This window comes from Lithobates pipiens, unplaced genomic scaffold (assembly GCF_037356315.1).
Source record: "Lithobates pipiens isolate NorthernLeopardFrog02 unplaced genomic scaffold, aLitPip1_a1.2 Scaffold_8, whole genome shotgun sequence".
Taxonomy (NCBI): domain Eukaryota; kingdom Metazoa; phylum Chordata; class Amphibia; order Anura; family Ranidae; genus Lithobates; species Lithobates pipiens.
In genome coordinates, this window is record NW_027507903.1 from 83554168 (window position 1) to 83570438 (window position 16271).

At 40.3% G+C, this 16271-nt stretch overlaps 1 protein-coding gene across 3 annotated transcripts in view; it reads left to right on the forward strand.

Moving 5' to 3' along the window:
* The window catches only part of MYZAP (myocardial zonula adherens protein), a 154502-nt gene extending 141322 nt beyond the window's left edge, over nucleotides 1–13180 (forward strand). For 2 of the 3 annotated variants that reach the window (XM_077473101.1, XM_077473103.1), the window contains 3 exons: nucleotides 3429–3476; nucleotides 4649–4687; nucleotides 9893–13180. In XM_077473101.1, coding sequence (XP_077329227.1) covers nucleotides 3429–3476; nucleotides 4649–4687; nucleotides 9893–10007 — 202 coding nt within the window. In that variant the 3' untranslated portion in view covers nucleotides 10008–13180. Of the gene's footprint in view, nucleotides 1–3428; nucleotides 3477–4648; nucleotides 4688–9725; nucleotides 9814–9892 lie in introns of all 3 variants that reach the window. The other variant, XM_077473102.1, reaches the window with a different exon arrangement.
* The last annotated feature ends 3091 nt before the right edge of the window (nucleotides 13181–16271 follow it).

Consider the following 16271-nt stretch of genomic DNA (forward strand, 5'->3'; position numbering starts at 1 on the left):
CATGGCCAGTGCAGTGCAGCAATGGAGGGCATTGCTTGGTACATGAGTCTGCAATTATATGCAGTGCATGCTAGCTCGTTTGGCAGCCCATGAAAATAAATAAAAAGAAACAAACCAAAAAAAATTGCTAGCAGATGTTCTGTTCTAGAGGTTCAGTTGTTGCCTATTGACAAGCTGAATAGGCAGCATAGTGGCTAAGTGGTTAGCACTTCTGCCTAGCAGCACTGGTGTCATTGGTTTGAATCCCAACCACTGCACTACCTGCCTGGTGTCTGCATGTTCTCCCTGTGCCTGCGTGGGTTTCCGCCCACACTCCAAAGACAAGCCGGTAGGTTGATTGGCTCCTGTTTATGTCTAAATTAGCCCTAGTATGCGTATGCAAGAATGTGGGTTAGGGACCTTAGACTGTAAGCTCCTTGAGTGCAGGGACTGATGTGAATATACAATAAATGTAAGTTCTGTGTAAATTGATGGCTCTATATAAGTACCTGTAATAAATAAAATGACTAAATAAATGAGTATATCCAATGTTTGACAGTTTGTTAGCACTCTGGTTGCTGCAGCGTGCCAAGATTCCACCAGGTGGCCAGAACACATCTATGCTGCAAATGCACAGTAGGTGCCTGCAAATGCTGCTGAGCCACGACAGCTTCAGTGAGGGTACACTGGACTGTTAATAGGAGCTTTAGGAAATCCTTGTTTTGATGATGGTTGTGATGCAGGAGAGGCGGCCAAGAACACCTTAGATGTGCCTGACAATTTGTCATCCTTTGTAAGTGCATTGGATGTGTTGTTTCTAACTTCATTTAATAAACTGTGTTACTATGAAAGTAATGGGCTGACAAAAATGGAATGTATAAGAACATGTGTGCTCCAGTGTGAACCACCTTGATTTTAATCACCAATGTCACTGGGAATGAAGGTGAGGGTAAATCCAAAATTTTGAATTGCAACCAGAACAAGAAAGGAAAATGGGGAAATCTTCAAATGTGGACACTTTTTCCCAGGACAACTGTCTAAGGGGATATCCCTCACACTGGAAAGATATCTGCTAACTTCCTGTTAAGACTACATGGACAGGAAGTGAAAGAAAATCCTCCAAATGAGACAAAGCTGTCTGGTTTTACATATACTGCAACATCAAGGCCGTCATCCAATGTACATTGGTCTTTAAAGCTCTTGACGGTCCATTTCATGTACTTGGTAGCAGAGCCTGATATGATAAGGAAGGCCTCTCTTACACCTTTGACTCAGGGCCCCCGATAGTCTGAACAGAGGGTGTAGGAGAGCAGAGTGGCATGAGTGCCTGTAAGTCATGTGAGCAGAGCAGGTGTCCACGCCTGGCAGGGGTAGTCTGCAGCAGTCTTCAGTGAAGCAGGCAGGCTGGGTGGCAGCTGGTGAACAGCAGACTGAAGCAGGCTGGTATTGGCAACAGCAGGCAGGCGAGGCGTATACTCGTAGCAGGCAGTGTATAAGCGGACACAGCCAGGTGGCAGGCAGATCCCAGTGGCAGCAGGAGGAATAGCAGAGTTAGGCAGGCCAGGTCATACACTGGCAAGACAGATTAGGTACAGGGGCACATTCAAAAGCGTGGTCAAGATATTAGCCAGGTCAGGAGCCGATCAGTGAAACAGCAGCAAATTAAGTAGGCAGAACCGGTGGTCAGAAGACAAGCTGAGGTCAGTACAGGTAGAGTTCAGGGAGTAGTCAAGACAAGCTGGGTCAGTAACTGGAGTCGGGATACAGGATCACAGGTTCTCAGTACACACAGAAGGCAGAAGACAAAGCAGCACTGAACCTGAGCACTTGCCCAGTTTAGAGCACTATCTGTCACGGGTGCACGTGAGCATGCTTGGATGCATGCATTGGTGCACACACGTGCATTTATGTGCACATAAGCATGTGCCTAATTCCTACGCACAAGAGAAGGAATATGGATTAGCATGTGAAGATACAGAGAAGTCCACCTAGAGGAGCCATCTTGTTTACTGGCATGCCCCCCTGACAGTCCAAGAGTGGTTTCAAAATGTCATATACTGGTCAGCCCAGGTACAATAAAATATGGTACCACTACCCTGATGAAGTGCTCTTAGTTATAACTAGTTTTGTGATGCAGGGGATAATTCATAAAATCGGGAGGACAAAAGCAGAGTTGTCAAACTGAAATTCATAGCCCTGTAAGCTTTAAGGGCTTGTTTACTCCATAATCACTGCATTCAGTGTTTAGTTCTGCATGGACATTTGCACTGTGTTTTTATCATGTTCGCAGTGTGTTCAGGTATTTTTAAAGAAAAACTGTTTGAAAAAATGCAGAATTCTATACTTTTGTAAAAACACACATATATACACCACAATAGTGTAATACATTCATTTTTCTTGTACCGTACATGCTCTTTTACTATATTTAAAAATGGGCTCAACTGCATCTGGTGTAAATAAGCTTGGTTACACCCTGGGCAGACTGACGCATGGCAACACGGGATCCTTGACACCAACAGATAGATCCACTTTGATTCCACAAGACCCCCCCCCCCCCCGTAAGCACTTGGAGCCCAGGAGAGACAAGACCAACTGATTGGAGCTTTTCTATATCTCTTTCCCTTTCTTTTCTCCTCTTCACTCCCCCCTTTTCCTTATTTATTTTTTTTAATCTCTGGAAAAGCAGGGCCACGCAATCTTAAATAACAGAACATGCTAATGGAATTTCTGACAGAGAAGCTCTTACTGCTATTTCTCCAGCATTCTGTCCCTCTCCTCTATAGTGCTGTAACCTGGCTAACTATGCCATTAGACTTTGTGTTAATCACGATGTATCATGGCTGCCTATACCCTCTCCAGAGTTGTTTGTTATCCCCACCTCTCTCTCTTTCCTCCCTCAAATATGTTTTATACCTTTGTATTGAAAATGCTAAAATCTAATAAAAATTGTCAATTATAAAAAAAAAAAAAAAAAAAAAAACTTGGTTACACCACGATCCTCGCATTTGATGTGCATTTCTTCATTTGTGATTACATGCATTTGCAATGCGTGTGCATACATAGGTTTGCAGTGTGCCTTTTCAAATACTTGTATTTTTTTTTTTTTGCACTGCGTGTGCATACATTTGCGTGCATTTTCAGTGCATTTATGTGCATTTATGCATGCTTGCAGTGCGCTCTGTTCAAAATGCAGCATTCTCTACTTTTTTTAAATGCACATAAAAGCACTGCAGAGGGATAAACTAGGCTCTTTGAAATGCATTATTTTTTTTTGTGAATTTGCGTTCATACTGCGTTCATACTGCGTTCATACTGCTTTTCAAACACACCCAAAATCATTTGGTATATAAGAGTTATTTTTAGACAACTATATACAATTACAGCAATGTTCTGTAGTTATCAATGTTTCATATAAAGCCAATCACTTATACTACTTTTTTCTCCTTTAGTGAACCCGTGAACATACCAAAAACTCCTACAGCGCCAATCACTGCAGAGTAAGTTTATTCTTCTTTTTTTATTTTTTTTTATAAATAAGATAATAGCAGTGCTCCCTTCAGAATATGACATCCTTGTCCAGCCTTCCCACCTTGTCCAATCAGTGAACACTTTACATTAATTGAGAAAGTACAAAGCAATCTCTGAATGGAGCCTGTGCCGAGCAAGTGACCTCCTGTGTTCAAAATGCAGCCAGGCAGTTGCTTAGCGCAGGATCTGAAATCAATGGAGATCACTGGAGTACCTTTGTCTACTTCCTTGGTTTCCAGATTCCAGGGGCATCACCCAGTTATGTTTTTTTTATTTTTTTAAAGTCAGCAGCTACAAATACTGCAGCTACTGACTTTTAAAATATGGACACTTACCCATCCAGCGCGCCCGCAATGTTGGAACCCAAAGCCGATCTGTCACACGGCTCTCGGGTGCTGCCACCGCCATCTTGGGTATGGGAATCAGGAAGTGAAGCCTTGCGGCTTCACTTCCCGGTTCCCTACTGCGCATGCGTGAGTCCCACTGCGCAATAAGGACAGTCTCTGGGATCTGTGTGTTTCCCAGCAGACAGCGGGGTCCCACAGGAAGTGGCATAAATACCTGCGGATATCTATGCCAAGAAGTGGGTGTAGATACCTGTATTATACAGGTATCTGTACCACCCTCCCCCCTGAAAGGTGCCAATTGTGACACCAGAGGGGGGGGGGGAGGGTTCCGATGAGCGGAAGTTCCACTTTAGGGTGGAACTCCGCTTTAAAGAATCCCACAGTAATCAGTGAAGACAAAACAATATATTGCGGGTTATTTACTAAAGGCAAATCCACTTTGCACTGCAAGTGCACTTGAAAGTAACGTCACTGTAGATCCGAGGGGGGGAATGCAAGGAAAATAAAAACAGCATTTTAGCTTGCACATGATTGGATGATAAAATCAGAAGACCTTCCGCTCATTTCAGATCTACCCCTTAGATTTAGAGCGACTGCACTTCCAAGTGCACTTGCAGTGCAAAGTGGATTTACCTTTCGTAAATAACCCCCAATGTTTCCTATAGACACTGCTTAGCATTGGATAGAGTATGTGATTAGGTGGTCCATTGTGTTTTTATTGTATGGCTATTTTGAAAAATGAATAACACAGTTAAATAGCATGATTCTGATTGTTAATTATTCCTCCCATGCAGTGTATCCATGAACACACCAGCAAGTCCAAGCAATTCAGAGTAAGTTTATTTTTATAAATAAAATAAAAAAATGTGTCTGTAGTTTTCAGATGCAGAAGCTTATATATTTGACAGATTAATATAATGTGTTTTCAGTAAGCACACATTTTACATTTTGTATTGCTAGTTTTTACCTTAATTTTTTACTTTATTTTATTGTTTTTCCCTATAATTACAAACTTGATCTTCCATATTTTTGTTATTGCACTGAACAAACAGAACAGCCACTAGGGTCTGCACTCAGTGATGCAGTACAGTTACTTGGTTTCTTCCGCTTGTCTGTTGAGATAAGATATTGACCACTTAGGGCTTAATGTACACGGGACGCTAAGGCAACCTCCTCAGAATGATTTTTTTGACAGCTTGAAACCGGCGTTTAAAAACACCCGTTTTTCCTTGTTTGCATGATGTGTTTAGCCACATTTGCATCTAGGAGTAGCAGCAGCTGAGAGAGCAGCAGTGTACTTGTATCTACCTCAATTTCGGTGCTTTTACTATGGAGCCCATAATGAGCATATGTGAGGAAATGCTCCTAACGTTGCTGTTGATAAGGCTGGAAAGACGTTGGAAATCGCATGCGAGGACCAGAAACCCTAACCCTTACCAGAAACCTTAACCCTAAGCAGAAACCCTAACCCAAACCCTAACCCTAACCCTAACCCTAACCCTAAACGTTTTATTCAAGGGGAAAACCCTAACCATAACACGCTAATAGGAAACCCTAACCCTAACTTGTTCTTAAAGGGGAAAACCATAACCCCCTAACCCTAATGGGAATTCCTAACCCCAACCCCTAACCAGAAACCCTAACCCTAATGGGAAAACATAACCCCTACCATAACCTTAAACTTGTTCTTGTAACTTGTTCTTCAAGGGGAAAACCCTAACCATAATCCCCTAACCCTAATCCAAACCCTAGCCCTAACGGGAAACCATAACCCTAAACTTGTTCTTGTAACTTGTTCTTCAAGGGGAAAACCCTACCCCTCAGACCCCATTCACACCTGAGCGTTTTGTAGCTTGAAGCCTGAAGCTACAAAACGCTAGAGGGGAAAAAATCTATTATTCTCAATGGAGATGGTTCACATCTCCACTCCATGTCGCCTGAAGCCAAATGCCTGAAGCTCAAACAAGTTCTGGACCCTTTTTTGCTGCTCGAATTGAGCAGATTTGGGCGTTTTTCTTCTTTTAACATTGGTGACCTTTTGCCCTGCACAAAATTGCTGCAAATTGCGGTAAAAAATGCCGCAAATCACGGTAAAAACCGCTGCAAAATTGCGGTAAATTCACGCGATTTTCTGCTTGAAAACGCTACGCTCAGGTGTGAATGCAGAGTAATCATTGTCGAAGCTACCTAAAATTTAACATGAGGGAAAAATGTAATTAAAAAAGCCAGATATTAAATTTCAATTATACTTTGGCTTACAGCAATGGTAGTGGTCTATTGGATTGGCTCATGGGCTCATTAAAGTGGTTGTATACCCACATTTTTTACTTTTACCTACAGGAAAGCCTATAATAAGGCTTACCTGTAGGTAAAAAAAATATCTCCTAAACCTGTACGGTTTAGGAGATATTCCCCTCGGTATGCGCCGCTGACTGCAGCGGCGCATGCGCACAAGGGGTTTCTCGCCGTCAAAATCCGGCAGCGGCCGGACTGAAATGACGATATCGCGGCTCCGGCCACTCACAGCGCCGGAGCCGCGATACCCGGAAGAAATGCCGAGGGAGCATGTCAGCTCCCTCGGCGTGGATCGGGCCAGATGTCGGGGCCTCGTTCTAAGGTAAGTATTTCATAATGAGCTAGTATGCGGTGCATACTAGCTCATTATGCCTTTTTCTTTGCAGGTTTAAAAAAAAAATAAAAAAATGTGCGGGTTTACTACCGCTTTAAGGGTATATAAATGGTCTATGAAGCATAGCAAGCAATTACAAGTTTTTTTTGGTGGTTTTTCATAATTTGCTATCATTTTAAATAGGGCAACTTTAAAACGCTTGTAAACGAAAACGCGGCTAAACTCTGGTGCCGTGTTTTGCATCTGAAACGTTGGAAACTTTAGCATCTGAACTCATTTTTTGCCTTCAAATAAGAACGCAACTGCCTAAAAACGACATTAAATGACCCTGTGTACATATTCACATAAGATAACATTGGATGGGTTCAGGGGCAGCTGAAAAAAGCAGCCAACTGCCTCTGAACGTCTGTTTACCAGCAGCAATGTACATGAGGCCTATGTGAATCAGATAACACTCTGGGATTGATGTACTAAAGGCAAATAGACTGTGCTTAGTAAACGAGATAAAGCTTCACTTTGCACAGAATACCCAATCATATGCAAGGAAATATAAAAAAATAAATTTTTGTTTGTACATTGGATGATGGAGGTAAGCAGAGCTTCCACCCATTTACTAACCTATGGAGAAATTGCGCTTGGAAAGTGCACAGTCTATTTGCTTTTAGTACGTCAACCCCTGTGAGAATGAGTGGTAAAGCTCAACCACAGCGTATAAATGAAATGCAATGAGAAAATATGGCTGTCCCTATGTATATACAGTATATATAAATTCAAATGCAAACAACATTTTTCTTTTAAATATTAACTCTTATTTATATTTATTATTCATACAGTTTTTTTTTTTTTTTTATACAAAGCTATAGCAGTATAGGTTACAGAAAAATTGTAAAGCCAGTACAAAAAGGTTGAAAATAGTATATTTGTAAGAGGACAAAAAACAAGTTTAATAGTGATACTTCAGTGTAATTCATATACTTATTCAGTGTGTTCTAGTATACTAGGTATCATGCATATTCACTAAGGCCTGGTTCACACCTATGCATTTTTTTAGTGCATTTTCAGTTATGCAGAAACACACTACATTCCATTTTCCTATAAATATAGTTCACATTTGTGCATTTTATGGAAAGGGCCAGGGACTTTTTTCAGTTTTTTTGTTCCAGACTTTAATGGATCAAAAATGTGTATTGAAAAACGCAAAATGCACCTGGAATATGCAAACTGGAACTTGCATAGGTGTGAATCATTAAACACTGACAAGCGCTGTAGTAACAAAGTAAATGTCACATAATTTAGTGTGGAATTATGGGGAAAATAAAAAAAAACACATGTGCTGTAGTCTTTTACTAGAATTTCGTGTATAGAATGTGTGGCGGTGGGGTAGAGAATGCTTTGGCCATTTATGTTTGACAGTGTGCACTGACAACTTCCTAGCAGGATACAGTAGCCCAGCTAGGTTTGGATTAGGATCCATACACACTAGAGCTCATCTCTGGTAATGAGCACCCCTAGTGACTAACAGGAAGGCATGAGAGGCAAGAGGAACAGGGAAAACTTTGATTTGTATAAGAAAAGCCAGTCATTTCATAAAGGTTCAGCATCCCATAGCTCTAGTCCAAAACTGTGGCCCATGGGCCAAATATGGTTCTTTGCTTTTTTTTTATTTGGCCCTTGGAGCACTATTCCTTTCACTGATACAATTCTACTGATTCTAACAATGGGGTACTATTCCTCCAACTGACACCAACAATGGGGCATTATTACTTCTACTAATTCTAAAGCTGGGTATACACATATTGAAATTCAACCAGTTCAGCAGGAACCTGCCAAATTTCAGTATGTGTGTACCCCTCTCTGTTCAACAGAGGCATGTCTAACAACAAGCCTCTTTCAATTCTGATGGATGCAGATCCTCACTATCAGAATACAATAGAGCAGCAGCGGAGAACCTTGCATTCACATCACTTGTGTGGATGCAGAGATCTGTGAGGTTTTATTTTTTGCATGTATACCCAGGTTAACAATGGGGCACCATTCCTCCAACTTACATCAAGATTGGGACACCATTCTTCCAACTGATACCAAGAATGGGGCACCATTCCTCCAACTTACACCAAGATTGGGACACCATTCTTCCAACTGATACCAAGAATGGGGCACCATTCCTCCAACTGACACCAACAATGGGGCACAATTTCTCCCACTACAACCAGAGATGGAGAACTATTCCTCCTTCTACCAACTGCAGCCATTATGTATTTTTTTTTATTCCCACTGACTACCAAGCCAAGGCATTTCCTACTCCCAGTAGTCACTCCCCAATAGTCCTGCCCCCCAAAGTTAGGAAAGTAAAGTAGTCCTTTTTTTAGAAAGTGTAGAGATGCATGGCCTGGATCTACTGATTTATTTTATTGGTTTCATATAAGGTTACCTCCGCTTTTGCATTTCTTTTAATGAATTGACCATTTTGTGACTGGTTTGCTTTGAAGAATATAATTCTATTTTCCTCTAATTATTTAAAGGGATCTATGCTTATATTTTTATTTTTACCTTGTACTTGGTTTAAATATTAGAAGATGTGTATGAACATTTTCTCTGACTTTTCATATTTTCTAGGCTAAAGGCTAAAAGGCTAGCATGGCTGCTATTAGAGTTCATAGTTGCACGTAACTTCAATGTTTCATTGCCTTTTTAGCTATAAAACCTTTTCTGTTCCGGGATGCACCTTTTGCAGGTTAACTTCAACTTTATCTTTTTTTTCAGCTTTCAAGTATGATAATGCTCTTCTTTTAGTGCTTTGCTGCCTGTCCTTCTAAGGGGTGGTAATCCTCATAATGCAGTATACAAGGAAAGTAGTCAGCTGGTGGCCAGGCTCTGCTATAATGCATATATGTAGGTGGAGTGAGTGGAGGGATCTACAAGTCCTGAATTTGTGCATACACTATACAGGGGGTTAATGTAAAAATATAAGTAGTACATACAGTATCTAATGTTTACATGTAGACTTGGTATTTTTATATTGATCATTGTTAATAGTAATTTTTTAGAGTTAATATTTTTACAATTTATATTATAATTAGTTTATTAATTTCAATAAGCTAAGATAATACTTATATTTATACTCTTGTACTTTTAGTAGTAAAGACATTAAAATAAAATTAGAGTTACATAAGGCCTAAGTCCATTTAGACATTCAAGCGTCTAGAGGTTTGTTTATATCTATTTATTTTATTTTTGTTCAGCAAAGGAAACCTCATTTGGCTTTGTAAAATACAGGAATGCACAAGACGGACCAATTATGGCCTAGAAAATCTAAGTCCGATGAACTATGTAAGAGGCGGATCCACCAAGGTTTGTGGGTAATCCATGTCTAGTAATAGGGATCTGACGTTCTATTTGTTTTTAATAGGATTAATGGTTGCAGAGAAAATGGCATTGAAGTTGATGGAAAAGCACCTTATCAGAGAGCATGCACCCCTTACATGAGGGTCTTGCAACTGAGTATGAGGAACAAGGTGACCTAAATTGAAGATATCCGAAGACGAAAAACAACTTTGCTTCTGCTAATTACTCAACTTATACATTCAAAGACTGCTATGATGAGAGATCCAAAGAGTTTTTTTTTTTAAAAGACTAAAGAACTTACAAGTATATGGCCAGTGCAGATATGTCAGGGAAGAAGTATCTTTAAATGTATAGTATAAGTGCAGTTTTCGGTCACATGCCATGCTGAAATAATTATATACATAGCAAAATATCAAATGCAGTGCAGTATATTTTTGTTGCACAAACCACTTTACACTGCTAGGCTTGCACAGGGCTATCACATGAAAATGTTTCCATCAGCTCTGTATAACGTTCAGTGGGGTGGGAGTCTACTGGGTGAAAATGATGGGGTAAATTCTGTATTTGGCTGGCCATTATTCACAATGAATCTGCTTTTTTAAATTGGCTGCCCACCACTTGTAACATAGGGATGAGCTTGGGTTTGGTCCGAACCTGGCAGGAAGCTGTCAGTGCCAGCCCAATCAGCTTCAACCAGGGTATTAAGTAAACTTGGTCATGTGGCTGTATTAGATAAATGATTATGTTAACGGCATTAAACGAATACAGTATGGCTATGTGGTCATACTAGGTCCATGATATTATGAGCTTCCCCATCTCTTTGTTTATGTGCAGGGCAGGGAATGCCCCAGCCTCAGCTGATTGGGCTGGCACTGACAGCATCCTCCCGGGTTCAGTCTAAACATGGGTTTGGCTCTGAATCCTGTCATAGCTGGGAAGAGCCTGGGTTCAATCCAAAGAAAACCCTGCAACACCTAGCAGTGATTAGGAATAGTATTGCATCACAAAATTATATTTACCATTTTGCTGTGAATTAGTTATTTTAAGCTTATAATTTGGCCTGGCACTGTACTTACTAAATGCTGTCATTTTTGTATCTGGTGCCAAGCTAACAAGAAATAAGCCAAAAAGGTGTTAAAGACTGCCCAGCATTATGTACCTGTTGCTTTAGCAAGGGCTACCAGCTGTATAGCCTTCTTTTTTATGTCACTATCCTATTAGTGTTGTCCTCTGGTCCAATTGTTACCAACCAAGCTGATAACATGCTGGTTGGAAGGCAACCCTGGCTTCAGCTATGCCTTGTTGACATTCTCACCTTGTTTTTGCTGCACTCCACTGCATGTCTATAAGATAAATCTCTGCCAACAGTTCAGGAATTCATTCATTGTAAATAAAATGCACTTCATTGTATTATAACCATGAACAAAAATGTATTATTGTACTTTATGCAATTTTATTCTGCCAAACAAGGTTTCACGAGTGCAACTAGGTCAAATTGAGGCTCACCAATCCTCTTCCTTTCCCTTCATAAAGAAGTAAGTTTGCTCTGAAGATGCAGGACTAGAAACAGACATAAATGTTTCTGTTACATCTGTTAAAATACATTAAGAATGTTAAAAGAGGATGTCATACAAAAAACACCTTCTTGCAGGTCTGCAAAGATGAAAGTAGTGCCGCTTCTACCCAGTGAGTAGGGTAATAGGGGGTTTCGATATAGAAGCCATGTACTTGGGGATGCTTCTAATGACCACCATGGTTTTTATAGGTGATTGGACATCCTCCTCAGAAAGGTCATTATTGAAAATGTTGACTGCGTGGAATACAAACACCAATTGTAAACAAGAATCATTGGTGGAGCAAGATACTGGTTCATGTCTAGTACTGACCAGACAGAAAGGCCTTGTACAAAGTAACCAGACTCTATAATCTTCACAGTCAATGCTAGTCTTATGGAGTTTATCATGTAAAGTACAGCTTGGAAGGAAGGACCTTGACTGTTTGGAAACAACCTATCGTTGGACTATTGGAAACGCCTTATTATGTGTGCTTCATCTGTGTTCTCTACAATCAGCATTGTAAACATTGCTCTGTATTATACTTTAAGGAATGGAAAAAATATATTTATGCAACATCTCTACTAATTATTTTCTGTTCATTTTTTTGCATCAGAACTGCTTTTTCCCACATATGTCAATGGGAATGCAGAAGGGTCATGAAGTATCTTAATATAGCTTAGAAGTAGGTCACAAGCAAGTCAAAAGAAGGTCGGATGCAGGTCAAGTTAAAGTCGGAGGGAGGTCATTCTCTTTCAGGAACATGTCTGATGGAGCTCAGAAAGATTTCTGGAACTTGATAAATTATCAAATGAAAGCTGAATGTACCCGAAAGTAGGCTGCATTTGCCCAACTACATAAGCCCCAACAGGGAACTTGCTAACCCTCTTTATAGTTTCACTTTTCTACTTAGAATCCAAGCTCAATTTAGGTTGCATTCACACCCGAGCGTATAGTTTTCAGGCAGAAAGTTACGCATTCTTTGTCGCGATTTTGTACAGGTCAAAAGGTCACCAATGTAAAAAGCAGAAAATGCCTCTAATATTCCAAAAAAGATGCTCCTGTACTTTTTTGGGCATTTTGCTTCAGGTGACAGAAAGCTCAGATGTGAACATGGGCCATTGAAATGAATGGAATTTGTTTTCTTGGGTGTTTTTAGAGCTGAGGCTTACGGCAGAAAAATGCCCAAAAATGTTTAGGTGTGAATAGAGCCTTTAGTGAAACTAAAATGTCAAACCAGCCTGTAGCTGTAATAAGTTTTTGCCCACTAAATTTATATACACCACCAAATGTCCTAAAGCGGCTTTTCTCAATCTATTTATCTGTTCTTGTCTCAGAGAACTCCTGCTAAAATATTTTTACCCTAAAGTTTTTGGTACAACATCAATAAATTGTAACTTTTATAAGAATAACATTTACTGCATATTTAGCACATTTGACAGTGAGGGCAGATCATTTTTTACATCCTCCATACATGCTCTGTACAACATTTTTAGTTTAGTTGGTGTCCCCCAAAATTGGTGGCCAGTGTAGAAGTGCCATCTTGCATTGGTGATCATTGGTTGAGAAGGAGGAGATCAATTCACCATTACTCAAGGAACCCCCTAGCATCCTTGGGAGGATCTACAGGACCCGGATTGAGAAAGGCTGCTTTAAACACAAGTTGCATGTTTCATGAGTGCAAAAACTTGTTCTATCCTGTTCTACTATGTGCACTGCCTGAGATTCAGTTAACTTTGAACAGTTTTGTATTTGTCATTAAAGTTGTCTACTAATTAAATGGACATTCATTAACAGTGTTTATATTGTTTATATTTTGAGTATATTGTTTGGTGAAATCACAAACTTATGATGTGCAAAATAGAAGAGAAAACGGGTATGCAGAATTTTGACAGCACCAAAAATTACACACAATAGAATGGATACAATTTACATAACTTTATTATTAACAGCATAAAAAACATCCCATAGAAATCAGGCTGAAAAGATAATGTACTTTTCATCCAGATCACTGCATTAGCCCAGACATAAGTAGATGTAAAAATGTTTGTCCATATACCAGTAAACATAACGTAAGCCCAAGTTTCCAAAGTGTTTTGAGTCTTTTTCTTCCACAGGGGAAATCTGTTGGACAACAGTAATGAAGACATTTAAGATATTTAGATTGCAGTAATTTGTGGTGCTGTCAAAATCCCACACACCCATGTTCTCTTCTATTTTGAGTATGTATTGGAATGTTTGCACAACACATGGTATCATGTCACCCTTGTCAATTGTAACTTCTGATGTGGCAGATGTTTTTTTTCTTACCTGCCTAGTATAAAGCATCCATGATGTGGTCATACTGTTGCTGATTGTTTCACAGTACCTATGGCTTACAACTCTTACACAAATTTTTCCCTGTATGTAATGTAAAAGATAGTAATCACAGACCTTGGGGGACCAACATTCCAAGACTTATTTTATGAATGTTTCATCCATATTGCTGATAAATTGTAGATGCTGTGAGATGACCTGGCTCTACTTGATGCCTCAATAGACTACAATGGAGAAATCATCTGACTTGCAGTGAACAGTGAATATCCATGTTGAATGAAGAGTGAAAAGAAGATTGTCTGTGGTTCAGAGCATTTTTCCCATAAAAATATAAAATCATGCAGTGTGTGGCCAGACTGCTGATAAGGTAGTATAGCCAGCCCTCGTGTACTGGGCCCAGGCCCCAGAAGTTCAAAAGGGAGGCCCAGGTACCCGTTGAGCAGGAGGTCTGGCTGAACTGTCTTATTGCTTACACCGATCCTCTTCTGCCTTCCTTTGCAGTGCTCCTGGCTTTTCCTCTTCTTTCACCCTCTGGCAGCACTGCAGGGGGATTGGTTCTAGCACATGCTGCCCTTTCATCTGCTGTCCAGGCCCCCTGTGTGCCCCTTTCCCCCGCAGTGCTGCCAGCTTCCCTCCTCTCTTGCCGGCAGCTGCTGTGAGCACACAGGGGGAAGTTTCAAGATAGGGAGTGGGGGAAGGTACCAGTAAATCTGTAATTTACTTGCCCTTTCTTTCTTGAATAAACAAAGTGAGCGGTCGGTACCAATCACACCTTTGTCTATTCATCACTGAAGCATAGTAAATCATTGTTCCCATCATTGCCCAGTCCAACTATTATTGATTTTTTTTTTTATTGGGCAAAGTTGAAATTATGTTTGTTGATGCTTATTTAAACTGTATCATGTATCTAAACCTAAACAACTTAAAACAAAGAATGAATATATTGCAGCTTACTAGTCCTTAGATGAAGAGGCCTATTTATTTTTCTTTCTTAAAGTGTATCAATGGTAAAATCTAAAATCGTATATATTTATTTCCACATCGTATTTCAATTATTTCTAACCTACTTTTAGTTCCTGAAGGGTCTTGAAGCTTGCAAATTTATTCTGTGAAAATTCCCACGCATTTACTTCTTTGAATTCTGTGACATGTATTCCCTGTTCACTGGGAGTAGGCACTGCTGTGTCACAGTTCAAGTTTAGCTTGCCTTCTGATCTACAGAGGTGCTGGGAGAAGTAGTTTCCAAAGGCGGAGTCAGTACAGGAATCATGGCTTGTAGGCAGCAAGGTACCATGGGATATGTAGTCCTTAGAAATTGAAAGTAAACCGCAGAAAATAAGCTGCAAAGCATTCAGGAAATCCAGGAAGTTGCGGAAAGAGATGGCCAACAGACAGGCAGCACTCACAACATGAAAGGAGATTTTGCAAGCAAGCATATTGCATATTGGATTATATAAAAGACAGTGCAGAAAGTGCAGCGCTAATATTAAAAATAGACAGGGTCTGACAAAAAGTGAAGTGCAAAACAATTAAAAATGAATGGTTAAGTCCATAAAGTCCTTGAATTAAATGGTGCTTAGGATGTGTGACATAGAGACCTTCATCCTCCAACCACATGGACAGCCCCTTGCCAATTAAATTTGACCTGGTAGTCAAGAAGCGCAGCCAAACATCTCCTTCAGAAATGGAACATCTCAACTTCTCCATTAAGCAAAAAAATTCAGTGGCTGTTGCTACCTTGATGACCATCAGAGCTCCCAATGGGTAGTAGTCAAAAAGAAAGGCAGAGGTATCTGCAGTAAACTTGTTAAAAATTACTATTTATTTTAAGCACTCACATTTAAAAACCTAAATCTGCATTAGAGTAGGAAAATTTCAAACCAACAAAGTAGCCGCTGCGTCTGGTGCATGATGACATCACCCACCGTCACTCCGTCCTACATGTTTCATCATCCATTACAATTTCAGGGGTGTGATTAGTGGATTGTCAAAAATAACTATGATTTTTATTACTATTGCGATGCTGATGCTATAAAATTGTGTATGCTGTGTCTATAGATATCCTTTAAAACCCAACAAACTGGGAAATTAGAAATGATCTCATGTCGCGGGGCTGTGCCCGCACTGGATGGGTCAATAGCTTGTTTTGTTTAGGGGAGAGGAGAACAAGTTTTACTTACCTGGTCCTCCAATCCCCTGGCAGGTGGTGCTCCCCCCCTCACGATATGGCAGTGGACTGTCCCTTTTTATTTGCCCGGAGGCATTAAGAATTTTTCCTTTTATTTTCAACTGTTAATCCTACAAATAACCACACTTTCTGTCCCTTCATAGCTACTCTAATTTCTCCATTGTATCTATGGAAGGAGCTGTGGTTGTCACACAGGCTGGACTGTTTGCGTTTAGATATGCTTTAACCACTTGCCGACCGCCGCACGACGATGTACGTCCTATTTTTGAAGAGGGATATCTCGGTAACGGCAGCAGCTGCTGCCGCAACCGAGATATCCATCTCTTCAGGCGGCGGTCGGCTGTACGATAACGGTGGTCTCCGCGGCGGATTCGCCGCGAGATCAC